Below are 27,625 nucleotides of genomic sequence, written 5' to 3' on the forward strand. Positions count from 1 at the left end.
TGCATTCAATGTCTGGAGTTTGTGTAGTGTTTTTTTGCCAGAAAGATGAAGATAATCTATGATGTTAGGGGCGTGTTTTAAGCATGAAGATTAGAAAAGGCTCAATTTATCATCCTCAAAGGCACACTATAAAACAAAGGACAACTAGACGAATCTACTGGGATTTGGTTTGGAAAAGTAACAGGTATGTTCATTTAATACTCATGTGTTTGTAAAACTGTGTAAACTTATCCAAACTACTAAATAGAGACAAATATACACGTGCGTATAAGTCGTGCGTAATGGTGCCGCTGCTTAAAATCTGCTTGTAATTTCAGTTTCAAAGATGAGATCGACTTTGGCTGTGGTCTTGGCTCTACTCATCAGCTCGCCAAAAAGCGCAGACGCAGTGACCCTCCAGAGCGCGTTCCCTCATCTCAACAGGCCGAACACTCCAAATGACTCGGAGGGCTGCCTCCAGCCTCCCATCACTGGACTAATATCACGCACGGCCGGAACCGTCTCAACGACCACGGAGGAGGTTCTAGAGTCCAGCCAAGAGGCGCTGTACGTCACGGAGCGTCGGTACCTGCGCACGGACTGGTGCAAGACGCAGCCGCTGAAGCAAACGATCCGAGAGGAGGGCTGTTTGAGCAGGACTATTATTAACCGCTTCTGCTACGGACAGTGCAACTCCTTCTACATCCCGAGACACGTGTACCAGGACGGGGGCGCATTTGAGTCCTGCTCCGCCTGTAAACCTAAAACCTACAGCTCCGTCACCTACACTCTGTTCTGCCCCGGGCAGACGCCCAGCACGCGCAAGAAGAGGGTCCAGCGCGTGAAGCAGTGCCGCTGCACCACCATCAGTGCGGACTAAAGACTATCTGACTTTTTTATGTTAAGAGATTAGTTTGATACAAAAGTCTAAAGAATGGGCTAATTAGATTTTGTACCACGAAAACAGCCCTTTAGCTGTGTTGCTTCTGAAAAGACATTTGTCTTTGCATTGTAGGACTGTTCAGTGTAAAGTCTTGAGCTGCTCCTTTCAGAGCCTCATACTTTTGTCCGGTATTGAGGGTCATGTGCTCATGTAGAGGCTGGTGTAGTTTCCACTGTGTGGAATATAAAGTGTAACAATAATTTATGTGAACTCAATATCAACATGATAATAAACTTTTTTTAATGACAAATAATTATCAGAACCTTTATTTTAATATTTTGTAGGACACTGTAAATGAATGATTGAGTTAAGCATCTTTGCACTAAATAAACCTTTAGTGCAAAATACTATTAATAAAATCATCGTTTGACAATAATAGTTCATATAATCAGATCTGGTGGCATGGTTCCAAAGACAGGTTGGCTGAAATAAACCCTAGTCACTGGTTAAACCTCAGCAAACTGAGACTGAATCGTGATGTAGTCTGGATAGTATAACAACTAGTGCTGTCATGCGATTAAAAAAATTGAGAGATTAATTAATTATGATCTGTAATTAATTAATCTAATTAATCTAATTTTAATCTCACCTAAAAATTGCTGAGAAAAGCCTTCAATATGAGGTATTTTCATTTAAATTCATTATTACATTATTGTGGCAGATCAAAAGACTAATATAGATTTAAAAAAGTGACTTTATAAAGTCATTTATTGTTTAACAAATTTCTCCAAATTGTCTGTTGAGCCCAAGTCTCCATGAATAAGAAACTGTTTACTGTAAAGTAGCAAAGACGAGGAAATCTGAACATAATAACTTTTGTTTACTTAAAGACAATAAAAAGTCCAGTCTTTCCTTAACCAGATTAAAAATATTATTGATAGAGAAATGCTTTATATATGAGATCACTGGTTTTAGTCCTTGTTTTAGTCCTGGTTTAGACCTGCTTTAGTCCTAGTTTAGTCCTGGAATGGATTAATCCTGTTTTAGTCCTGGTGTTAGTTCTGATTTAGCCCTGGTTTAGACCTGGTTTTAGTTCTGGTTTTAGTTCTGGTTTAGTCCTGGTTTATTCCTGGTTTAGACCTGGTTTTAGTTCTGGTTTTAGTTCTGGTTTAGTCCTGGTTTATTCCTGGTTTAGACCTGGTTTTAGACCTGGTTTTAGTTCTGGTTTAGTCCTGGTTTAGTTCTGGTTTAGTCCTGGTTTAGACCTGGTTTAGACCTGGTTTAGACCTGGTTTTAGTTCTGGTTTAGTCCTGGTTTAGTCCTGGACTGGTTTAGTCCTGGTTTAGTCCTGGACTGGATTAGTCCTGGTTTAGTCCTGGACTGGATTAGTCCTGGTTTTAGTCTTGGTGTTAGTTCTGGTTTAGAGGTTCACAGGAGGAAGCGCGGTTTACGCAGCGTAGCGAGAAAACACGATCCACACGCGGCGCACGGGAGCACGTCGGTGTCCGCGCAGTAACTACGGAAGGAAACGTGGTCCGCGCGTTCTCAGGTTAATGATGATGATGAAGGTGTGTGTTTGTGTTTGTGTGTGTTTGTGTATGTTTGTGTGCGTGTCCCCTCATGTGGCAGGTCACTATAGGACAGTAGTGCAGACATCATGAGTCTATGCAGGTTGTTTTCACCAGTGACATTTAAGTTGTAGGCGATTTTTATATTTATTTTCTTTTATATTTCACGTCGGGAGAATAATTTCCAAGACACGAATGTGTTTTTTACCTGTGCACTGCTGCCTCTGTTCTACTGGCTCTTCGACTTCGTCCATTGTGCGACAGACGTTTACATCGCTCTTACTGCGCGCGTTTTGTGTGGTTTTCCGGCAATGAGTGGAATTACCGAAATAAAAAAAAATTATAAATGTGTTGTGTGTGTGTGTGTGTGTGTGTTGTTGTCCCAACAACACATAAAAACAGGTTTTATAATAAAGCAACTCGCATACAGAAACAGTAAAATTAGAGATTAAAAATGAGATTAACGCGATTAAAAAACATAACGCGCTAAATATGACTGTAATTAATTAATCGCAATTAACGCGATAATTTGACACCCCTAATAACAACACAAATTTTATCACTGCCAAAATAAAAACAAACAATATTCAAGAGTTGTTTCATCTTTTGGTGAATCAAATGAGCAGGCCCACACTGATTCACAATATATGAAATAAATTAACCTTCAAAAAGCCTGTCGGTCTCACTGTATGGTAGTAGTACAATGTTAACCAAATCATATACATCATCTTTAACGCTCTAAAATGCCCTGTAGACTCAAGTGATGAAAATACCATCACACATGTAACTCAAACTCATGATAACAATACACATTAGTCATTTTTTGGCCCAATGTGTCTGTCACTACATCCTTTGCTTCACCTGCGCTCTATGGCTCGTCCCATCTGTGGATCAGAGGAGCCAGTCTGCCCAGGCAGCCATAACAGAGCCCTCCTCCTCCTCCTCCTCCTCCTCCCTGCCCCCATGCCCCACACTACATCCACATCTGCAGATAAGATTACAGAAGGATACTGTTGTCTAAACTGTTCTTTGTGCCTGTACAGCGGGTCAGTGGTTCTTTTGTCTGTCCTTTGTGGCAGTAACAGTTAGTTTATGTCGGAGTGAAGAGGGTCAAAGAGCCTCATGTAAACACAAACTGATCTCATGGAAACAAAATCTAATAATAAGGTCAAGGTGTCATTAGTATTATTAACAGCATTATTATTTTAGAGGAGGTTTCTTCAGTTTTCACAGCTGATGACTTACCTGTTGGAACCAGTCACACATTGTAACTTAGAGTAATGTCAGTGAAGTGTCTTGCCCAGAGACACAACAACAGCATGCATCTGGGCTTGATTTCTAACCAGCAAACATCTGGATACCTTTCCACCTTTCCACATCACATGCTGAAGTTAAATGGATAGCTTTAATTTTTGGTGAAACAAAGTACACATGAGAAAACACAAGCACTTGGAATAAGTGTGTTTTTCTTAATTCAAGCAACATTTGATTTTGTTTCATATTTTAAGTGCAAAAAGCTTTCATGTTCTAAGTGTAGCACCATGTATTTTCATATTTTAAGTAGTAAAAAAAATCTCGTTCCACTGGCAGATAATTTTACTTGTCAAGTGATCAAATCATGATAAAACTTTCTTAATTCAAGTTATCTTAATTTGGCTCAGTTTAGTTTTTTGCAGTGCATTGTCCCATTGGTCTTTGTTCTTCTACATAAATTGAGACTGACTATTAAATTAATGTTAACTTGTCCTGTTGTTATTCCAACTAAGTCAATTTTTTCTTTATCAAAGTAAAAGGATTAACAGAACATCACACAGAGAAGTGGCTATCTTTAAAACAAAACTAATTAACCAGGTTGAGGCATGTACAGTAGACTTTGTGAGAGCTTCTGTAGACCTACTCTAAATGTGCTGTTTCCATAAATTATTCTGTCATCTGTACAGAGTTGAGAATGTGGATTTTAAGACAAACTCCAGAAAGGTTGTTGATGTACAGTGAGAAGAGTACCGGATTGATCCTTGTGGCACACCTGTGAACAACTTGAAAGACTGAATTCTGAACGACTGTGAGCGATTTGAGAGATTTAGTTTTCCCAACACTAATGTACCACCTCAGTTCTAACGTGGAGGACTTCCTAAACTAAACCGTGAGATTGAGACTTGGAGCACGCAGTAGGATCAGCTGTGTCGAGAGCCACACAAGTCTATCTCGCAGACCACACTGGAGCCAGCGCCCAGGAGCAGGCCGCAGATCACAGACTGATGGGCCTCTCCTGATTACACACATGGGAAGTCGTCTTCTTTGTGCTGGCAGCAGGGGCACAATGCCACTGTGATGCTCGGGGCAGATCTGATGGACTCAGGATTAAGACTGGAGTGAGGCGCCAGGACAGTCTGTCAGAGTACTGAGTGTACTGCCAGTTTACAGCAGGGTACACACACCAGCAGTACATGTGTGGTACGTATAGCAGTGGTGAAACATATTGAAGTAAAAGTAATTAAAGGTTGTATACATTTTGGGTATTTGTACTCAGATACTTTTTACTTTTGCTTCACTATATTTAAGATCAGGTATCTGTACTTTCTGTTTCACTACATTTTTGAACAGGACTGAAAACTAAAAATATTTTTATTATTGTATTAGACCTGCTGACAAGTTTTTTTTAGTTTTTTTTAACACATCCAAAAAGTATGAAATTGGTGTGCATGAGTGATGGTGGTGGTCGGAGGTGCCAATGGCGCAGATTGGCAGCCTCGCTTCCGTCAGGGTCTGTCAGGGCAGCTGTGGCTACAATAGTAGTTTACCACCACCAAGTGTGGAGTGAATGAATAATGAACTGTAAACCGCTTTGGGTCGCTTGAAAGGCGTTATATAAATGCAGTGATTAATTAATTAATTTTTAAAAATCCACTTTTGAAGTTTTACTAGACCTAGTCTGTGTGAAATATTTTTACTTTTACACGGGTACTTTAATACTTCAGTAGATTTTTTCATGTGATACTTTTACTTGAGTATTTTTTTACTCCAGTATCTGTACTTTTACTTAAGCAATCAAACGGAGTACTTCTTCCACCACAGATGTATAGGCCTGTCATGATAACAAAACTTCAAAACACAATATATTTCTACAGGGAAATATTAAATGCAATTTGCTCATTCTCAGTTTTAGGCTTGGTCTAGCTCTGACTCATTTGTGGATCATCAGATTGCTACTGCTACCATTTTAGTTCCTGTTAATAAATCACAATTTTTGAAACAATATTTTTTTCTTTATGCGTAATTTTCCGAAAAGAAGGTCCGTCAACTGCATGTTTCCAAGGAGTTATCTTTGTTTTGCCTGGAATTTTCTACAGCACAGCATTAAACATGTCTATTTCCAAATAAGCAAGCAAGTGACGCCACAAAGCCGAGTTACTGGTCAGATCTGTGGAGAGGCGACTATGGTGACAATGAGAATGCATGTTTTTAAGGTATTTTAGAGCCATAAAAATACTTGTAATTAATTTAACATAAGATAGATACGTTTTATGGCTCACTGCAGAACATGACAAAGCCTCTACCTGAAAAGTTGGATAGTTCACCTTTAAAATAAAATAAAATTGAACATAAACATGACAGACTTTTAGACAGTGGCATTAAATAGAAAAAACAGCCCAGCGTATTCCTTCAAAATCTGAAAACCACATGCCTTTACTGCCATGGTGTGAGTGGAAATACCATATGAAAAAGTCCATTGTTTGCAGACTTCCTTTTACAAAACACAAACTGTGACTTGATCGCCTGGGGCCACGTTTGGGAAACCAGAGGGGATGTGTGCAGAGTTATAAGGGGATGTCTGGAACAAAACTATCCCAGACATGAGCCACAGATTTGGGCTGTGAGAACTGTGAAGAGGCTCTCCACATCACGCAGATAGAGTTACACACAGGCTGACCGTTCAGAGGCAAATCTAAAAAGATGTTCAAATCACTGTCTAATGTTTCAGCAAAGAATGTGAAAGTCATATGATTGGTGGTTTCCATCAGGCTTGTCTAAAATGTAGTGGTTGAGGAAATAGATATCAAAAGGCCTACTTCTGCTCTGAAATAACTTTGTAAGATTGGGGAACGCTGTGGGGAGAAGGGCATCAGCCATAATACTCAAAAAGCTCTTTATATCAAGACCCTCTCACCCAAAAAAACTCTGCTAAAGATTAAAGTACAAGGAGAATTCAAACAGCAGCTGATAATTTCCAGTCTTTTAGTGATAGGCTCTCTCACTCTGTCAGCCTGATTCATCAGCCAGTTTCACTTCGTGGAAACCATCTCACCTCGCAGCATTAGAATTCCTTCGCTCGACGATAGGTGGGTACTTTTTAACCAGTCGCTGCTATTTGGTCGTAATGTATGTAATGCGCCACTAATCCCACAGGAAAAAGGGCAATAACGTCTTTCCCCTTAATCAAATATTCTCTTTGTTCCAGCTTTAAATCCTCGATCTTGGGAATCGTGGTCAACACAGAATGTATACATGTCTACATCCATCTCGACCGCTTTGTTTACTATTGTGCTGTACCACAAATGGGACCCAGACAGACGCTTGAGTTTGACATCATGGCTTCACAGCTCTTCACTGATTGGCCAGTGCATGGTCTACAACTTCCAGGGTTCTTGCAAACCGTCTAGTGTATTCCGATTCGTGACCTAGTCGCTGGAGGGAAATGAAACTGAGCGGAGGCACTAGGTGGCACCAGACTGGCTAACACTCTGTAAGCTGCAGCCCAGATTCACCATTGTTTTAAAGCTGCCCTAACAGTAAGGCAACCCTTCCTATAACATATGCTATGTTACTTATACTCATACTAATACTTATACTAATACTTGCTTCTAAAAAGATCTTTGTCTTATAGACCAATTTAGTACTGAGTTTTGAACTGTTAAAATCATCGGCATTTAATTTCTAAGAGTCTCAGTATTAGCAGTGTACCATAGACCTTGGATCCTGCTGCTGTGGATGCTTTAAAAAAAACTGACAACATTCCTGTTTAAAAAAAGCGTTCTAGGTTTAATTTATTTAATGATGTTTTTATTTTTGTTCTTTTGTTGTAGCGTCACCATGCACATTTGAAGGTAAATCTCAAAGTGCTATTTTGCATTATAAATAAAACGTATTATAATATTTTGAGTAATGTAGTAGTTTCTATTGTGTGGAATATTAGTTTATATAACTCACATAAACTCAACTTAATAACAAACAAATAAATATTACAAATTGTTATCAGATCCTTTATTTAAACATTTTATGTTACACTGAACATAAATAAACTAACGGTGTGTTTTTGTGCCATAGGAACCTTTGGCAGTTGCAACAGGGCCACAATAAACAAAAATTCCCAGGGAGTGTAAAAAGTATAGTTCTAAATTATCCTTCTGTAAAACAATCACATATCTAAATAATTTCACAAAATATACAAAAATAGTTCATATGATCAGGTCTGGTGTGTGTTCAATATAATTTCTTCCTGAGGTTTTTAAATAGAAGACAGGTTGGCTTCCTTTTGGCGCAGACGCTCTTTCTGTTCAGACAAAACACAAGGGCATTTGTTAAATATCTGATTTAAACCCAAGTCACTGTGGTTAATCCTTGCGCCTTGTTGAAAATGTGTGTATACTGGAAGTGTTTCGTACAAATTGTGTATTTCATTTTTTAAACTGGCATAAAATCATCAAAAGGTAATATTTTTTCAAAGATTTTCACTTTTGTTCATGAAGGAGTTCCCTTTTTTGTCACATACAATTTACCACCAATATGAAAAATAATATAACTGATAAATCTACTATAGGGATTTTTTTTTTTTTTTACTCTGACTATGACCAGTGTGATGGGTTGTCAGAGTGAACGTTGAATGAATACAGACTTTGGGACATTTTTTTTGTTTTTGAGTAAAGTTAATTTCTCGCATATGTCAAAAAACCTGTAAAAACACACGACTGAGTGAATTTTCATGGAAACCGAACAACCCCAGCCAAAGTTATCATGATAAATGTACCTTCAGATTCACATATTTCCATTAACAAGGCACATGGGTTAAAAATCAGACAGAGACTAAATAGTTCTGTAGTGTGGTGTTACCAAGCTGTTTGGGTTGATCTTTCTGGTCTCCACTTTCTTCTCTCCTGTGATCCTCTTCACTGACAGCTGGGCATCCTTCAACCTCAAAAACAAAAACAAAAAAACAAACAAAAGTAAAAAACTGTACACTTGTTCACAGTGTAGAAAAGAAGTGAAGTGTATGTCATGTCAATTACCTCTCTTTGGAGATGTTTTTGCTCTCCCTCTTCCATCTGGCCTTGAAGTCAGCACAAAACTCAAACCAGAGCATGAAGAAGTAGCTGGTGGTCACCTCACTGTCTCCTGCTTTGGGCTGCAGACCAAAGTACACCACCAAATCCTGGAAACTGAACCAAAAATATTCAGTTCACATCAGGATTTCTCAAGTTGTTGCTTTAGTTCACATGATGTCACCTTCTTCTGTGTGCAGTGATTTGTATATTACATTTCATTAATCTTGCGTGTTATTATATTAAATAACTTTAACCAAAATTGTTAAATAAATGAAACCATTATTCTCAAAAATATAACCCTTGGAATCATCATAGTCATATTTCAAAAGATGAAAAGAGAATTTGTTGAAGGAATGTCATTTACATTGTTTTCACCTTATTTTTAACCTTATTTTAGCCACACAATATAAACATAAATAAATGTATGTCCAACCTTTTCTCATTTGTTATTAGCTGATAGGAGGCTTCACCGTGCTCTTTCCTCGCTGCAGAATCACAAGAAACACAGGTTTGCAGTCATAAAAAATGAGTTGTTTGGTGGAAGCACACACAATATAATCGGTTTATATATATTTGTATCTATATTTTAATAAATGCAATAATGAAATATGTTGTGTGAGTGTCTGGCCCCAGAAGATGGTCAGAGGAGTCTAGCTAAAACCGTCGGAATAGACTCAACTGGAAAAAAAATGCCATTAGTATTAATAAAAATATTGAATAATTTTAGACAGTATAGGTACACTCACCATTAAGAACAAATGCCTCCATCTTATCTTTAAACGGCTGCAGGTGCTCCTCTGGGGAATTCGTGCAGACTTTTTGGATGTTTTTCTCACACTCTGAAAACATTTGAGACAAGGGCAAAATATTACAAATAATGCACACTGTATAAATAACAGTTTGTGTGTAGCAAAACCAGACCATGCAACTCATTAGGCACATTTTGTAATCTCTGCTTATCTATAAGTAAGTAAGTTTTTATTTATATAGCGCTTTTCACAGATTTTTGTCACAAAGATGCTTAACAGAGCATTATTCATTCACTCCATGGTGGTAAGCTACTATTGTAGCCACAGCTGCCTTTGGGCAGACTGACTGAAGAGCGGCTGCCAATCGGCACCATCAGTCCCTCCGACCACCACCATTACTCACACACACACCACTTTCATACTAGGCAATGTGGGTGAAGTGCCTTGCCTAAGGACACAATGACAGTTTTTTTGTGCCTGGCGCCCCCCTGTGGCACCTGATTTTCTCAGTGGTCTCCCATCCAAATTCTGACCAGGCCTGGCTCTGCTTAGATTCTGAGATCTGACGGGATCAGGCTTTGACAATCCGGTATGGCCACATACTGGACCACATCTGTAGCACACTTCTCTCAAATCCTTGTAACATTCAGAACAAAATATATAATTAGAGCTATGTTATAATTGGGCTATATTTAGAGTTTAGTGCTTGCTCAGTGATTTAGCAGAAATCTGCACTGTTGTACATTTCTTTTTTACTTGAAGGCAGAAATGTTTGTTTTGACACAAATGGACAAAGCATTTCTGTGACTGGTTGATTCACCTGTCAATCATTCCCATCTGAAATTGTGGAGAAAGGATATCGTTCCAGAGTATATGTCTAGGGCAGGTCATGTACTCCGATACATGAGCTCTAACTTTCTTTATCCTTATTTCTTCTTTATTTTATTATACCACCAGTGATCAACCACCAATGTCTAAGCAGCAACATTTAGTCAACATTTAGTCTGACTACAACCATTGCTATTTATGTTTTGGTGAAATAACTCTATTATATTCCTGTGTCTTTATTCCAGTAGTCTCCTCCTGTGGCTCGTCCCATCTGTGGATCAGAGGAGCCAGTCTGCCCAGGCAGCCATAACAGAGCCCTCCTCCTCCTCCTCCTCCTCCTCTCCTCCCTGCCCCCATGCCCCACACTACATCCACATCTGCAGATAAGATTACAGAAGGATACTGTTGTCTAAACTGTTCTTTGTGCCTGTACAGCGGGTCAGTGGTTCTTTTGTCTGTCCTTTGTGGCAGTAACAGTTAGTTTATGTCAGAGTGAAGAGGGTCAAAGAGCCTCATGTAAACACAAGCTGATCTCACGGGACCAAAATCAAACAGAAAGGTCAAAGTAAACATTAGGCATTTTACAAAGGTTTTAACCATAGACTGTACAAATGAACAAAGCTAACCTGCTACCTGCCACATTCCAAACAGGAAGTGACCCTGGGCGTGCTTCTGGCTCCGTGAACTCCAATTCACTTTGTACAAACGTCACTCCTCTCTCTGTACTGCTCATTTTGGTCTTAAAATGTTTGATTTAACCCGCTCTGGTGTTTTTATTTTATTATTTTCAATTCCTATCCCTAATATGGAACTCTTTTCCAAATTTGCATAAAGGCTAGCCTCAGTAAGCTTAATTTCTTTCTTATTTATTTATTTGTAAAGAGACAGCGCATAATAATGAGCATTAAAATGGATATATGTAAAGATTATAGCCACAGGTTGATGTGAAAGCATGTACAGCAGTGTTTCCCAAACTTTTTTTCTGGGGACCCATATTTTAAAAGTCACAAATCTTCGCGACCCAAGTCAATAGACATTATTCGTAAATCACAAAATAAATTTGTGACCATTATTGAACATTAATGAGGATATTGTATTGTGTTGACTGAGTTATTCTCTCTCTGAACAGTTAGTATTACTCAAGTTTTAAACAATGAAAAACAGTAATCAGTGTTTCCTACAGAAAATTGGTTAGGCAAAGCGGTGCTGCTAAAAAAGCGAGGAGCAATGGGGGAGGGGTGTGCGGAGATTTCGTGCACGGAAAAGAATTGAGGAGTGGAGGATGCTCAGAGATTCCATAGTTTTGTGAGGATTGTCGTGGTTCGGAGGGACGTAGTCAAGGCGGGGGCCACTTGTCCATGCGGCCGTCTTAACTATAAAGTGCTGCGGGAAACACTGATAATTGAACCAGCAATAAAACGTATCCATAAGGAGCCTATTTGGACCTACATGCAAATCGACAACCCAAAAAAAAAATTTCTTGCGACCTAGTCTTTGGGAAACAATGGTCTAAAGGACAGGGAAAAGTACAGCAACAATCACACAAACATACATAAAACCAGCACACTCGTCATACACACAATTAATTTCAAAAAGTTCATTTGAAGTTCGAAGTCAAGAGTTAAAGAGTTAAACCAACAACCCGTCAATATAAACAATGTAATTTGGTTAAACATGATGACATATTTGACCATTGAACAACCGCTGTTTTAAAGCTTTACAAAATGCTCCCAGTGTTGAAAGTTCTCGTAAATGAGCTGCACTGTGTTCCACGTTTGACCTGCTCGATAAGCAAAAGAGAGCTGTCCAAAAGCACCAAGAGCAATCAGTCTTGTTGTACGATTTTAATTTCTTTTCACAAACTCCTTTAGAAGAGGTGGAGCTAGATTATTAAAAACTTTGTACCAAAATTAAATCTCTGTATTTGATTGTGTTGTCCCAATTAAGAAATTTGTATTTGTCAAGTGTTCTGTAGTAGTGATAATTAGTGGGCTTTTTGTCTAATACCTTAAGTGCTTTTTTACAGATAATTTCAGCTAATTTAAGAGTAATTTTGCTTGTCAGAGTCCAACTAGTCCAACATAATTGCAGAGTTTGTTGTTAGGTATTTTGTGTATTTGACTGGAATCGAAAGCTATAGGTAACATCACACTCCCTTAATCCACTTCTTTATACAGTCTGTGATTTTAACATAGATGACTTCCTAAACTAAACTATGTGATGGAGACGTAGAGGAAGATCAGACTGAACAAAAGAAAAACGCCACGCTGCTTAAGCCCACGGTCAGATACAGCCCTGGTGTTGAGAGCCACACAAGTCTATCTCGCAGACCACACTGGAGCCAGCGCCCAGGAGCAGGCCGCAGATCACAGACTGATGGGCCTCTCCTGATTACACACATGGGAAGCTGTCGTCTTTGTGCTGGCGACAGGGGCACAATGCCACTGTGATGCTCGGGGCAGATCTGATGGACTCAGGATTAAGACTGGGGTGAGGCGCCACGACAGTCTGTCAGAGAGCGCTTATTGATACTTTACAGCGACATCAGGCTGGGGGTACTGTACGTGTACGTGTATTATTGGAATGCTCAACACTTACTATGGAAACACGATGCACATAATTAACAAGCACTGTCAAATATGTTTTAAGATTGTCTGAAAGCTCAAGAAAAAAGACAAAATGGATTTAAACATCACATTTTCAGGAGCCTGTGATCAATACGAGTGCTCATGGTCCATTTTCAACAAAAATGATAAGTGTGACTAACTGAAAAACTAACAACGAGGTTTAGTTGGTCTTCCGATAATTTATGTTATTAGGTTCAGTTTTCAGACCAAGAGTTTGTCAAAGTGGTCACGTGATGTTGCTGTGATGTGTCTGGTCAGCTGATTCATCGGGGAAACAGGGAGGGCGTTCAGTACACAAAATAAGGAACACATTACAGAATGCAAGAAGGAAACAGCGAAGGTGTGCACACAAGCAACAAAACACAAAGCAGAACAGGAACAACTCAAATCATCCATCCCTGATCACTCTAAAAGAGAGAACCACATTATGAACTGGGATGGAGCAAACATCATCGGGACAGAAGAAAACAAACGTTGTTACTGGATTAAAGAGGCAATCAAAATACGGAAACGTGCCCACAGGACGATAAACTGGGAGGAGAGGGCTTTTTTACTCTCACACACCTGGGATACTGTCCTAAGGAAGTCGGACTGCAGATGGTGCTGTCGTCCTGCTTCCACCGGTAGGAAGACAGCGCCAAAACCTGTTTAAATCAGCTGACCGAACACGTCACAGCAACATCATGTGACCACTCTGAGGAAGACCACTAGTGAGCATCTGAAACTGTCAGGTATGAAAACAAACTCTTGGTCTGAAAAAAGAACCTAACAACATAAATGTTTAACAGTACAAATCATCTCAGCTGTTGTACCGCCATTTAAGTCAGTTCTTTATGACTTTATGACTCTGAAACCAAGTTCAGATTAAAGTCTAACTTGAGTACAAAAGCCTCAGACAGAGCAGTGCTTACAGTTAGCATTACACCCCCAGGGAATGTTGAAGACATGAGCTGCAAAGTATCAATAGTTAAATCCTAGTTTCAGTAATATTTGGGAGACAGTGAGTACATACGTGTGAGGTCTCGGGCCAGTTGTCTCAGGTCTTTGTGGAGCTCCTCAAACTTCACCTGAGCCGCCAAGAACACGTCCTGAGGTTCTGGCAGAGGGAACACGCTATTGTCTGTCCCAGCGTTCTGTAAAGACACAATTCAGTTCTAGTTTCAACTAAAATCTTTGACAGCTCGTAGTAAAAAAGACAAAGGATGATTTCACTGATTTGGTTTCTACATTATTTTAAATGCTATTTTCTGAACTACTGTATGTTATTATGTTGTTTCCACATCAAAAACCCACATGGAGGTTTGTTTCATTCATTCATGTTTAACACACAAAACCTGCATATTTAGACTGTGTTCTTCTCTCAAATGGAAAATGCTCAGCTCCACCTTATGTGGTAATACAGAAAATGCTCCACTGTGTTTTTAATCTCCATACACATTCACTAGAAAAATGTGGATAATTTCAGATCTGGAATTGCCAATCTCTGCTGAACAAAATGTAAAAGATACAGGAACTGGTAACTTGAAAACTACCACTATATGACATCATAAGGTGGAACAGAGCATTTTGAGCTTTGGAGATGCAGATGTGGATGTGAATGAAACACAACACAACTCCAAGTAGTGTTGACCAGTCTTGGTCTCGAGACTGGCCTCGAGATCGCTTTTTACTGTCCTGGTCTCGTCTTGGTCTTGAGCACATTTGGACTCTGTTTTGTCTCGGACTCGAGCACATTTGAACTTGGTCTTGTCTTGGACTTGAGCACATTTGAACTTGGTCTTGTCTCGGTGTTGATGGCACTCGGTCTCAGTTTTGTCTGACACTCGACGAGTGCGACCATATTTTATTATGGCCAGTGAATGTGCAGAGGCTAAACATCATTGGTCTGGATGGGCCATGGTTTTGCTCTTGTCTTGGTCTCAGCCTTTAAAAGTCTAGATCTTGACTCAGTTTTGACCTTTAAAAGTCTTGGTCTTGTCTCGGTCTTGACCCTCAGAGGTCTTGGTCTTGTCTCGGTCCTGGGACCCTGTGGTATCGAACTGGTCTTGGCCTCGATTAGTGCGGCCTTGACTACAACACTAACTCCAAGTATATTTTTGAGGAAGAAACAACATTAGAACATAGACCAGAAAATAGCGTAATATAGTCCTTTTAATGTAAAGGTACACTCAAGTCCATTTTCTGACTACATCACCAACTTTAAATGTAATTCAACATGACTTAGTGTTTTCATAGTATGTTATTGTGAAACTGTACCTTGTCCACATTACGTAGATAGTAAGACACCACATAATCCCCTAAACTGATGCGATTATCCTGAAAATAAAAGACAATAAAAAGTCTGTATAACTGCATATTTGAACACACACGAGAAGATGGTGAAAAAAAATACTGTGGCATTACCCTGCTTTTGACATCTTTGAGTTTGGGGAGGATTTCCAGTCCAAACCCGTCAGCCTGGCCTCTGGTCCTGCTGCCTCCGTTCATGTGGTTCCCCAATGCCAACACCAGGCCCATGATCTGCTTCACACTCTCCCTCTCCAACAAGACCTGAAAGTATGTACAAAAAAAGTCTGAAAAATATAAATTTCTTAATTAACATAAAGACAAATTTAACTCCTTGATATCTTCACACTCTCACTCTCCAACAAGAGCTGAAAAGAAAAAAATGTCAGTGCAAAAAAGTCAGAAAAATATCAAACAATTACTAAATCTACATAAAGACAAAATTAACTCTTTGAGAACTAATAATTTTCCATTTACAGACAAGCACCACATACTGTATTTTAATTCAAATGTACTAATACGTATTCCACCAACTCTTGTGCAAAGCCTAAATATGTTTTATTTTATATCACTTGTATTGAGATGGCAAATATAGTGGAAAAATTGAGGTGGAAGGATTTATTTTTAACATGTTTGTGGCTTGAGCACAATATACAAAAAATAAAAACAGCTAGGAAAAAAAAATCAATTCAACTGTTTCAACAAATTTCATCATAAATCTTTATTAAAATCACTAAATTTTAAGCTTTGTTAGATCTCAAAATCTGTGCAAAATACTTTTTACTCTTTAAGCATATTTTTTCACTTTTACTTGAGTATTTTTTTGCTCCAATATCTGTACTTTTACTTAAGTAACAAAATTTAATCCTTCTTCCACCCCTGCAATTGTTGTTTTGGAGGTGTACAAACTTACAATATTGAGTTTATTGCCTATAATTAAAACTATTAAAAATTACAGAATCCTATTGTGAAATTTCCCAAACAAAGGTATAAAGTGCTATGTTTTTTTAAATAGACATTTTATTATTTTTCTATTTTATGGCCCTTTGTTGTTTGTGCTAGACTTCAATGTCAACCAAGACATTTACAAACACATTTTAGTACATTCCTGGTGCGTAATCCCTGAATATTGCCCACCCCTGCTTGTATATAGACAAACCTATATATTTGCCTATATACCTCATTTAATTCAAGTATTTAGCTATTTTTGCTACTTAAATCATTTTGAAATATATTATGAATCTATTTTTCATTCATTGTTATTATATTGTAATAAGTAATATGTAATTTACAAATGACTACCTCATGCTGCAAAAAATTATATACAGTAGTTATATTTTTAGAGTTATCCAAGTTATCAAAGATTGTTCAAAATAATGGACAATGTCAAATTTTATCACAATTGCAATGTTTCTTTTCTCGTCATGATACATTTTGCAATTAAATCTTAAAAGGCCCATATCACACTATTTTCTGTTCCAAGTCATAATGCTGTTTCCTCATTAAAAGTATACCTGAAGTTGTGTTTTGTTTTATTCACACATGTTTAACACACTAACCCTGCATATTTAGGCTGAGTTCTTCTCTCAAACAGAAAACACCTTTCACCTTGTGATATCATGTGGTAATACAGAAGTGTTCCACTGTGTTTTTAAACTCCATATACCTGCACTAGAATTATCTGGATGATTTCAGCCCTTGAATTTGCCAATCCTTACCGAACTAAAAGTAGAAGGTAGCTGTTACTTTGAAAACTACCTTTAAAAATCTGCAAAACTCCCAGCAGAGCTTTTTGAGCTTTGGAGATGTAGACAGACTAATAAACCAGGAATACTCAAATGTGCGAATGAGATAAAACACAACTCCAGGTATGTTTTAATGAGGTAACAGCATTATAACATGCCTAAAAGTTCACAAGAATCCATTTTGTTTGATAACATTTATAAAGATGGCTGGATATTATGAAGTTTAACCAGTCAACCCTTTATCCCAAAGCAGCATTATAATATCTAATCTACAGAAGACTTCTTACCTCACAGACAGATGAAACAGTGCGCAGCTTGCGTTGTATGGAAGCTATGCCATCTAGAAATGCAGACTGGAAGATAATGCACTGGGCTCTACCGGCAAAATCTGGGATCTGGGACAGCTCATAGAGAAACCTAGAAAAGATCAAATAGAGGTGTTATTAAAACAGTCCATTTTAAGCATCCACAGACCTTTAGACACCGACTGTTCGGGCTTGTCCAGTAGTTTAATTTCCTCCTCGTTAGAATTCTCATAATGTTGCTTTATTCTTCCAAGTTCATCGGGCTGTGCTCTCTAAAAAAAGAGCAACATTGTTAAAAGATTTATAAAGGACATTTGTCTGAATTACAAGAGTATTTTAGTTTCATACATTTTCATAGAGAGCTTCAATGGTGTCCAAGTCCACAACGGAATGATCCACAGTCAGAACAGCTGAGATAAAAGAAGAATCATGCATTTATTTGATTATTCTCATGACCTTTTTGTCTGTAACCAGTACCAGTAATTGCAGTCTTTCGTTTGTAGAGCAATGGTGCATTTCTGTATACAAAATTACAGCCTGCATTATCATATTTGTACATTCGTAAATTGAGAACATTGCTCTATTTCCTGGATTTTACACTAACCACACTCTGTATGCACAAATGGGCTCGTTGAAAGTGAGGTTGGTCGTTGTGGGGTGTGGGGAATAATTTGTAAAGCACTTTGTGTTACGTGCAATATAGTGTTTGTGTATGGGTACACTGGAGGGATTACGTCTCTTGGCTGGCCTTAAAATGTTCATGTTAGATCAGACCTGGGCTTGTACAGTGCCACATACGGCCCTGAGCAGCCCGTTTAAGATAATCTGGAATTACAAAATAAACATATTTCATAATTTTACCTCATGCATGGAATAAAACTGGATTGCTTTTATTTTAGAGGTGTTTTTTAAATGACATTTTTTGTAAGTCATAACATAAACTCTCACCAGTCTGACCAGCTTGTCAAAACAAAGCTTTTTACTGCTTAAGAAATACAATTCATATTATGCAGAACTGAGTTAGGTATTTTGGCCCCATGGTCTCTCACGTTAGCCAGGCTGGCGCAACCTAGCGCCTCCGCCCAATTTAATTTCTCTCCATCACCTAGGTCAGGAATCAGAATACACTAGACGGTTTGCAATAAACCCAGGAAGTTGTAGACCGCGCATCGTCCAATCAGCGAAGAGCTGTGAAGCCATGACGTCAAACTCAAGCGCCTGTCTGGGTCCCTTTTGTGGTACAACACAACAGTAAACAAAGCGGTCGAGATGGATGTAGACGAAGACAGACATTCTGTGTTGGCAACGATTCCCGAGATCAAGGATTGAAAGCCGGAACAAAGAGAATGTTTGGTGAATTTTATCAAGGGGAAAGACATTATTGCCCTTCTTTTGGAAAATGCTTAACATACCAGTTAGCCCTGTTAGAGGCACCTTACATACGTCATGACCAAATAAGCGATTGGTTAAATAAAAAACAAAAAAACAAATCCTAATGCTGTGAGGTCAGACGGTTTCCATGAAGTGAAACCAACTGATGAATCAGGCTAATTACTCTCATGTGGCCCCATGGGAAAAATAATTGCCTACCCATGTGTTAGATGTTAGATGAAAATTAGAACCTTTGTTATAATCTGGCATATTTACACTGTAACTAAATAAACAAAATAAATAAACAAATGTTACAAGGGGATTTAATAATTTGATTGATTTAAATGTACTATTTATTTTATCATAAAGAAACTGTGAGTGCATATTCAGCATTTTCTGTTACATTTAGTTACAGGTTCTGGGACTAGTTGCCTTTCTTGTGTACATAAAAATTCACCATTGCTCACAAACCAACCTACTCCCCCCAGGTGAGTGTTGCTGTTGCCTCACCGCGCTGTATGTCCTTCATGTCCAGATGCAGGCTGGAGATGAGGATGCCCACGGCCTGAGAGCGCTTCCCGTCCAACAGCTTCACAATCTGTCAGCGTATCAACAAACCACGGTCACTATGACGACCGCACATCACCAAACCCATTAGTAAACCATTAGCAAGAGAGCTATTATGAGGAAAAACACACATGAAGGGTCCTCTGATTGAACCCGGAAACGCCAAAAACAACTGTTACTATGAAAACACGCCATGTTTGAAGGAGCGGCCCAAAACATCTATAGATTTTATAGACATGTATTAACCAAAACAATAAAAAAAAAGGGATAAGCATGGGTCCCTACTATGTAAATACATTTGTCACACAAGAATAGTTTTGAATGAACACTATGTTTAGCATTCAAGCTCCATTACACAGGCACAGAATGCATTCAAAACGTTGATTTTATATCTTGTAAGTTCACTAAAACGTGGTTGACATAGATTTTACAAAAAAGAATCTTGTTTCATTTCTCTCATGTTTAATTTTGGTGAAGTTAATAAATTTAATTTATGGTTGAACAGCAGATACGACATACGGAAAAGGAGCAATAAAATAACCATAACCATAAGAAACTAGGGCCAAAAATTGTGTAAATTTTACAATAGTTATGATTAGACTAATACAAATTACAGCACATTTATTTTGTTTATGTTGTTTAGGTTTAATCTGTCAGAAAAATATGCGTGTGAATTGTTCTTGCATTTTTTGTGACATTTTTGGTGTGAAAGTCACCATGAGTCTACTTCCTTTGTTTTTGTTCCCTACAAGCACCCATTTCATTTACGTAAAAATATTATAGTAAGATTTACCACAGGTACTGTCCCACCAAACCAAGTTATAATTTGAAAAAAACGTGCAAACCTGCCATATGTATTTAAAGTGACTTTTCCCGTATCACACAGATTGACTTCAGTGAGCTGTAGCCTCCTAGTGTAGGACCTGGCGTCCACATATGTGAACATATATGTCCAACACATTTTGAGTTGTTCAAGCACTTAATAAATAGTTTCGCAAGTCATGATTCAGTTGTGACTTTATTGTGTTCCATCAAAATGATTAAAAGATAAAGTTAATGTATTATTTATCATATGTGGACATAATTTTTTCAGAAGCTACTTTGTGTAAAAATAAAATTCTTTGTTTTTGCACTCATCAGGTCCCAATCAGCCCAAATAACAAAGAGAAATCAATAAAGCCATGCCATGCAAGAGTTTGGGTCCTATGAGGTTAAGCCAAGTTGCTGCCTCATCAAACACATACCTGGAGATTGGCAATTCCAGGACTAAAATCATCCAAATTATTCTAGTGATGGTGTGTGGCGTTTAATGCACAGTGGAGCACTTTCTGTATTACCACATGACATCACAAGGTGTTTTCTGTTTGAGAGAAGAACTCAGCCTAAATATGCAGGGTTTGTGTGTGAAGCAAAACACTATTCCAGGTATGACTTGATGAAGAAACAACAGAAAAGTGTGTAATATGGGCCCTTTAAGTTACTTTCAAAGAATGGAAATACATGCATTCTAGTGACTTGGTTTAGTTTTGTTTTAGTCCAGCTTGGTTCAAACTTAAACCTGGGCTAGTTCTTAGCTGGTTCTGAATTGAAAAAAGTAGGCAATATAATATCTAGTTATCTTCTTAACACCAGCCCCCTCTAGTGGAGACGTTTGAAATGGCTCCAGTTAAGTGCAGTGCATAATAAGGACAGCGTTACCTTTCTGGTCTTAATTTTCTTCCCGTAGGTCTCTGACAGTGGCTTCCTCTTCATCTGTGTGGTGGTTTTGGCAAAGAGATCTTCAAAATCACACGTGTTGATGTTGGGTTCCTCCAAAGTGCTCCATACTGTTTCCTTACTGAACAAAACAAAAGCACATGAGATATTACAATACATAAAATATCTAGACCTTTATTATTCATAAATCTGATTAATCTAGGCTTGAAAAAAAAACATATGATTGCAAATTAAAAGGCCCGTATCACACTATTTTCTGATCTCTGTTATAATGTTGTTTCCTCATCAAAAACATACCTGAAGTTGTGTTTTGTTTCCTCTCAAACTTAAAAAACTCTGTTCTACTTTGTGATGCCATGGGGTAAAATTGGAAGAGCTCTACTGTGTTTTTAAACTCCATACACCTTCCCTAGAATCATTTGGATCATTTCATCCCTGGAATTACCAATCTCTATTAAACCAAATAAAAAAGTAACTTGAAAGCTATGCCTTTTTGAGCTTTAGCGATGCAGACAGAGTAATAATAAACGGTAACAACATTCTAACATGGTTTAAACCTCACAAGAGTCAAGTTTTTGTAATATATGACCTTTAAAGTTCACCTTGTCTTAATAAATTGTAAAAACAGAGCACTAAATTTCACTTTTATGCCCATTTTATTAACTTCACACTCATTCCACAGCTATGCGAAAGTTAGGTGTTGCATTGTGTTTCTCTATTTCACCAGGAAACATCCACTAAAATATCAAATCAGATGGGACTCCTGTCTCAAACTTAGATAATGCTTTTTCTAATAAGAGCTAGGGTTATCAAAAGTCTCAAAAATTGTCAAAAATCTGATACTAATCGATACAAAACTACTATCAAAACTAGATACTGATTTGAAGTGTCAACAATAAAAAGTTTAATGTTGAAAATCCCTTCCTATTGTCTAAAGAAAAAGTGTTTATTATTATTGTTGTGATATTCGGGTCAGTATCGAGGATTGAGTCTTTTCCTTAGTTTTGAAATTCGAGTCACTGTGACAACATTAATAAGAGCACTTGCACTTACTTGTCGTCCTGTATTTGAATCCTTGTCCAGTACAGTGGCTTCATGGGCCGTGATGGTTCTACTGTGGGTTTTCTGGGAGCTTTGTCGACACATCCAAAGGGCAAAGGCGGCGGAGGAAGGAGCAGACCTATGCCTGACTGGGGCAAAGGGGGAGCTGGAGGGGGGACACGAGGAGGAGGTGGTATGTTTTCTGAATTTGAGTTTAAAGGGAGACGATCGTTGATTAAGTGTCCAGTAAAACTTTTGTGATTGCGTGAGGAGTGGTCTTCATTCTGTCCGGACAACCTTGAGCTGATCAAATCAATGTCCAACTTCTGAGGTTCAACTTTCTGCAGATTATTTGTTCCATCTTCATTGTCGCTTATCATCACAAAGGTCTCATGGTCTGTCTGGATGCAAATGTCATGAAATGATTTATGTGGAGCGTCGTCTCCCGTGGAAACTGAAGCATCCCGGACATCGCCATGGCGACGGGATTCGGACTGGGAGAGGCGGGACTGCAGCTCGATTATGGTGAATTCAAGTCGAGCCACGCTGACATCGCTCTCCTCCTTCAGCCTGCACAGCTCCTCAGCGTAGTCCTCCTGCAAACATACTCAGTTTTAGTCAGGTGCAATAAGTTTTTACATGAAGCGTGGAGGGAAGCTAAAAAGTTCGACTTTGCTATTTAACAGTTTCCACCTGGGGAGTTTCATTTATTTATTTAGTTTATTTAGGAGACAGGAACAGGGCACAGTACACTTTAACCTTAATAGGAGAGATGCATTTTGCCAGATTGTAGCACTAGAGCTAATTTCCATCTGTAGTCCCTGGTGGATGTTTTTTAGGTTTTTCAATTCAATATCAGACATTGCTGGCATCACTACAACTAAGATGGTAAAGGTATTTATTTAATTTCTAGGTTGTTAATTAGGTTCATTTTATAGTATTCATTATGGGATATATTTAAGAGGAAGCTGGCCATAATTTTCTTGACAAAAAGATATACTGTACAACATATTTTACAATGTTTGAATAGCATTCATATAAATTACCTGTAATTTCTCCAAATCGTCTTTGCATTCTCTCTTCAGCTGCAAAAGTGCTGCTTGGTGCTCTGAAAGGCAAAACAAAATCTATCTATTTTCATACAATGTTGAGTGCAAATGTATTTTGTATGCCACAAGAGAGCACTCCTTTCCCAAACAATATATTTAGCTTTGTCACAGACAAGACTGAAGTGAATATGTTCCTCTGGACTGAATACACTGGATTGTCTTATGGATAATGTAACCCTCTGTTCAGCAGTTCATTTTTGGATGCAACAGATTACTATAGTAATATACTATTCTATTAGCCAGACTGGTGCCACCTAGTGCCTCCGCTCAAGTTCATTTCTCTCCAGCGACTAGGTCAGGAACACTAGACAGTTTGCAAAAACCCTGGAAGTGCGAGTTTGGACACCAACCATCACCGAAGAGCCATACATTCTGTGTTGGCAACAATTCTTGAGATCAAAGATTTAAAGCCGATCAAAAAGAATGTTTGGTGAATTTTATCAAGGGGAAAGATGTTAATACCCTTCTTCCTACGGGATTTGGGACCAAAATAGCAGCGACTGGTTAAATACTACTGTCGAGCAAACAAATCCTAATGCAGCGAGGTCAGACAGTTTCTACAAAGTGAAACTGACTGATGAATCAGGGTTCTATTCTATAGCTGTGCTACAAAAAAAAGACAGTCATGTTTTTCTACTACAGAAATTCGTATTCATAGAGGCCTTTCTGTTTTATCATCCCTAGGGATGGGTCAATGATTGACAGTTTTTTAAAATGCAAAACTACTTTTTTTTTTTTTTTTTACTATCCCAAGGGCATTTGAGATTTTCCAGACAGCAGAATTTTGTATTAAAGGGTTAAAATTGATAAAAAAAAAAAATACTAGTTTTTCAAGTACAAATATGAATCTTTTTATGGCTATTTTTTTTCTTTGGTCTGAAGGATTGAACTGATAGGATAGTTGTGTGAAATGTGGAGAGACAGGAGAGAGAGGCCAGTAGGTGAACCCACTTGGGTACACAGGTAAAGATGTAGGTTCTGTTCATGTTCTACAAACTGATTATGTCAATTTCAGATGGAGAGGAGAGGCCTATGGAACTCTGTGAGAGATTTACTGTTTTGTGCTCTAGAAATTGGCTTCACAAACTTTCCATTGTAATGAGAGAAAGAGAACATCTCTATAGAGAAATATTGGTGAGTGACCTTCCTTCCACTAGAAAAGTTAGTGCATTTTTAATTACAGAACCCATGACTTTTACGACAGCACTTTGCTCCGCTCTGCACCTGTAGTTTATAGCCAAAGGATACACATAGAGGGTGATGTAGTGTTTATCTATGCTTAAGTTTAATGTTACTAATATTATATCACATGACCACAGAGAGCAAACAACTGCTCTAACATCACTCAGGAATATTTAGATCCTGCTGACAGTCTGCCCTCTAACATTCAGAACTGAACATGCTGCACATATGAATGACACGAGTGATTTATATGTAATATACCTGCTTCTGTGTACTTCAGACCCACTTTCTCCTCTTCTTGTAGCGGAGGCCAGACGGCTTGTAGACGACCCGGGGTCCTGTCCTCTGCATCAGCGGGCCTTTCTGACTGTAAAAACATAAGAATCAGAAATAGGAATTTATTCGTCATTTCAGTTTAAAAAAATACACAGAAACGAAACACTGCACTCAGGTCCAGGTCAGATTATTTTCTAAAGTGAGTTCCAAGTCAGTGCTACAGTTATTCAGTCACAGTTATTCAGTCACTATTCCAGCTATTCTGGGGCAAAGTGAAAAATGTGGCTATGTTTCAATGCAAGTAGTACTAATAAATGTACTTGTAACTTGATAATAGCTATATAATTACTAGACACGATATTTATTGCGATATTTTGAAGAGGCTTTTATAATTATAGATAGGACACAATTAGGATTTTGCTTTTAAAATACTTTGACAAGATTTTGGTGTGAATTATGTCTGTCATAATCCCAAGATTTCAAGTAAAAAACATATTGTCTGCACTGAAATGAATCATGGGATATGTAGTTCCCTATGTTTATAAGCTGCTGCAACTATAAAACCATGCATTTAAGCAAAGGAACTTGTGATTTGATAAATTGTGACAGCCCACGATGTTATTGTGAGACTTTTGACGATACGATATCATGATATTTCGGCTACTGTTACATCTCTAATAATTACAGAAAGAAATATTGTGTGTTTAGTGTAATTGTTTGATTTATACTTTGCCATCATCCTCCTCCGTCTTGTCAATGTTCTCAAATAAAGCTTTCAGTTGCTCTCTCTCATTCCTGATCCTCCTCTTCACTGCTTCTAGGTCCTGTTTCTCTGAGGGATCTTTCTTCAAAGGTTTGGGAGTGAAGAACGCCTTGAACGCATCGAATACTGCGTCAGCACTGGACCTCGTCTCTGCGATATTGTTCGATTCATTTTGTTTCGACTCTGCTCCTTCTTCTTCTTCTTGCTTTTCACGGTTTAAAAACTGAGAGATTTGGTCTAGGAAATTGCCTTGTGTTTTGCTACTTTGCGATATGGGTTTAAGCTGGGAAATAGTGTCATGATCTGGTCCGACAACGCCTTTCCGTAGCACCCTTAGGCCACTGAACAGAGCTGGAAGTTGGGGTTGCGTATCAGTGGGAGACCCAGATGGAGAAAAGGTCCCTCTGGTTAAAGTTGATCCTGGATGTGGTTCATTTGACGTACGAGATGAGTGAATAACAATATTTGACACTGGAGTTTTGGGTTGTTCTATTGGTAAATCTTGGGATGTTTTTTGGATTTTTTCTTCTTCAAAAGCTGGTTCAAAGTTTTCTTTCATCTCAAATTCACAATTTTTTTCAGACTGCAAAACATCCACAGAATCTTCACAATCATCGCTTGCAACTTCCAAATTCTTTTGATTAGCTCCCAAAACGCAATCCAGTTCGTTATTTTCAAATTTAGGCACATCTGACTTTATAATTTCGTGAAAATCCTCCTCCTCATTAAATGCATTAGTTAAATTTTCATGATCGCAATCCTCAGCTTCATCAACTTCCTTTTCTGGCTGGTCTGAAATCTTGTTTGGTTTTAAAAGCATATTGAATTCATCAGTATTCTCAACTTCACACGGCCAAGGAAAAGGTAACAAATCTTTTTGCGTAGCCCCATCCCAGTTTAAGTTTTCCTCAAATATGTTTCTACCCAAATCTTCAGGAAATGGTCGGAAAGATGTCAGTATAGCAGTTGGTTCTTCCATTGTAGATCCAAACAACTACTCGAAAGTACTGAAAAACATTCGTCACATCAATTTGGAAATGTGTGACAGCAAATTTTACATCGAGGGTAAAAAGTTAAATTTAAAGAATGATTTAAAAAAGGAACTGAAATTGAAAAATCCTCAGAAAAAAATTTGCAGATTTTTTGTCTTCTTTGTGAAAATAAAAGTAGATTGTAAACCTTACTTTTCAAAAATACAGAAAAACATTGGCATTTTGTGGCAGTTAATTTGCCATAGAAGAAAAAGAAAAATTGTCAAAAAAAACTATGAATGTTCCAGTAATACAATGCAAGTTTGAATTTTAGAAAAGATTTGTCAGTGGAAATCAGTCACTTTGCCAAGTCTGATTTATTTAGCAATTGTTAAAGTAAATCGAAAAATCCTTGTCCAGAAAATATGAGCTAATTTTTGTCTTCTTTGCAAAAATAAAACTCGATTGTGAACTCTAAATGACACCCCAAAGAGTAATGATCGATGTCCAAGCTGTCCAAGAGCTTACTCAGCTGCAGTTGAGCCAAATCTAATATTGTAGTGCGTGTTTTCCTCCACAATTTCTCGTCCGTCATCGATCAAAGTTAAAAGAGCAATTCTGCAAGTGGAATCCAGCATGTGTGGCACTGCCTGGGTACATCCGTGAAGGGACGATTACGCTGAGAACCACACCCGAGGAGCAGAGGGAGGAACTAGAATGCAACCAATCTCTGTCTAAATGTTTGGAGAGTGAACGTGTATAATAACGTTTGAGCAAGTACAGAATAGCACCACTAAAGCTAATCTGAGTGTGATCCCGCCTCATTGGTTAAGCAGCTCATGTTAACCATTGATACAAGTGTACTTTTACTTTTTGTTAGCTCTAACAGAAAGTGTATATGTCAGAGGTTATACAGTTTGGTGTTGTCACGATACTAAAATTTCAAACTTGATTTCATTAGACTAAGGAATAGACTCAATACTCAGTACTCAGTCTGATATAAAATAAAAAACACTCTTTCTTTAGACAATAGAATGTGATTTTCAACAGTGAAGAGTACTTTCCATAGTGGTAACTTGTTCTCATACACCTTAAGATCATTCTAAAGCAGGGGTCTCCAACCTTTTTCCTCAGGTGAGCTACCTTTACTAAATGAAAATTCCAGAGAGCAACTCGTTTTAGCAGTCACAGGCAATAAAGTAAACGTAAGAGCCATGGCAAGACTTAAATGGGGTATAGTTAGATAAAACATAAAAACATTATTTACTTATAAGTGCAGAAAGTCAGGCATCAAAATGATAGATTTACAATAATAATAAGCATTTAATTAATCAAATTT

General features: G+C 38.1%; 2 protein-coding genes across 2 annotated transcripts in view; one reads left to right on the forward strand and one right to left on the reverse strand.

The window, feature by feature from the left end:
- Nucleotides 1-134: 134 nt before the first annotated feature.
- grem1a (gremlin 1a, DAN family BMP antagonist) lies at nucleotides 135-1,071 on the forward strand. Its single transcript, XM_020929341.2, has 2 exons — nucleotides 135-184; nucleotides 318-1,071. The coding sequence occupies exon 2, from the start codon at nucleotides 326-328 to the stop codon at nucleotides 857-859; it is 534 nt and encodes a 177-aa protein (XP_020785000.1). The 5' UTR covers nucleotides 135-184; nucleotides 318-325; the 3' UTR covers nucleotides 860-1,071.
- Nucleotides 1,072-7,936: 6,865 nt separating this feature from the next.
- fmn1 (formin 1) overlaps nucleotides 7,937-27,625 on the reverse strand; it is a 33,786-nt gene continuing 14,097 nt past the window's right edge. Inside the window, exons 3-19 of the mRNA XM_020929321.2 lie at nucleotides 25,281-25,898; nucleotides 24,538-24,643; nucleotides 23,032-23,093; nucleotides 21,998-22,581; nucleotides 20,927-21,065; nucleotides 19,172-19,259; nucleotides 17,639-17,700; nucleotides 17,474-17,562; nucleotides 17,273-17,402; nucleotides 15,358-15,504; nucleotides 15,211-15,270; nucleotides 13,967-14,087; nucleotides 9,497-9,589; nucleotides 9,184-9,235; nucleotides 8,715-8,864; nucleotides 8,539-8,620; nucleotides 7,937-7,981 (exon numbers count right to left, since the gene is read on the reverse strand). Coding sequence (XP_020784980.2) covers nucleotides 7,937-7,981; nucleotides 8,539-8,620; nucleotides 8,715-8,864; nucleotides 9,184-9,235; nucleotides 9,497-9,589; nucleotides 13,967-14,087; nucleotides 15,211-15,270; nucleotides 15,358-15,504; nucleotides 17,273-17,402; nucleotides 17,474-17,562; nucleotides 17,639-17,700; nucleotides 19,172-19,259; nucleotides 20,927-21,065; nucleotides 21,998-22,581; nucleotides 23,032-23,093; nucleotides 24,538-24,643; nucleotides 25,281-25,898 — 2,628 coding nt within the window. The remainder of the gene's footprint in view (nucleotides 7,982-8,538; nucleotides 8,621-8,714; nucleotides 8,865-9,183; nucleotides 9,236-9,496; nucleotides 9,590-13,966; nucleotides 14,088-15,210; nucleotides 15,271-15,357; nucleotides 15,505-17,272; nucleotides 17,403-17,473; nucleotides 17,563-17,638; nucleotides 17,701-19,171; nucleotides 19,260-20,926; nucleotides 21,066-21,997; nucleotides 22,582-23,031; nucleotides 23,094-24,537; nucleotides 24,644-25,280; nucleotides 25,899-27,625) is intronic.

Source organism: Boleophthalmus pectinirostris, unplaced genomic scaffold (genome assembly GCF_026225935.1).
Source record: "Boleophthalmus pectinirostris isolate CB_2022bp ecotype Guang Dong unplaced genomic scaffold, ASM2622593v1 HiC_scaffold_13, whole genome shotgun sequence".
Lineage (NCBI taxonomy): Eukaryota > Metazoa > Chordata > Actinopteri > Gobiiformes > Gobiidae > Boleophthalmus > Boleophthalmus pectinirostris.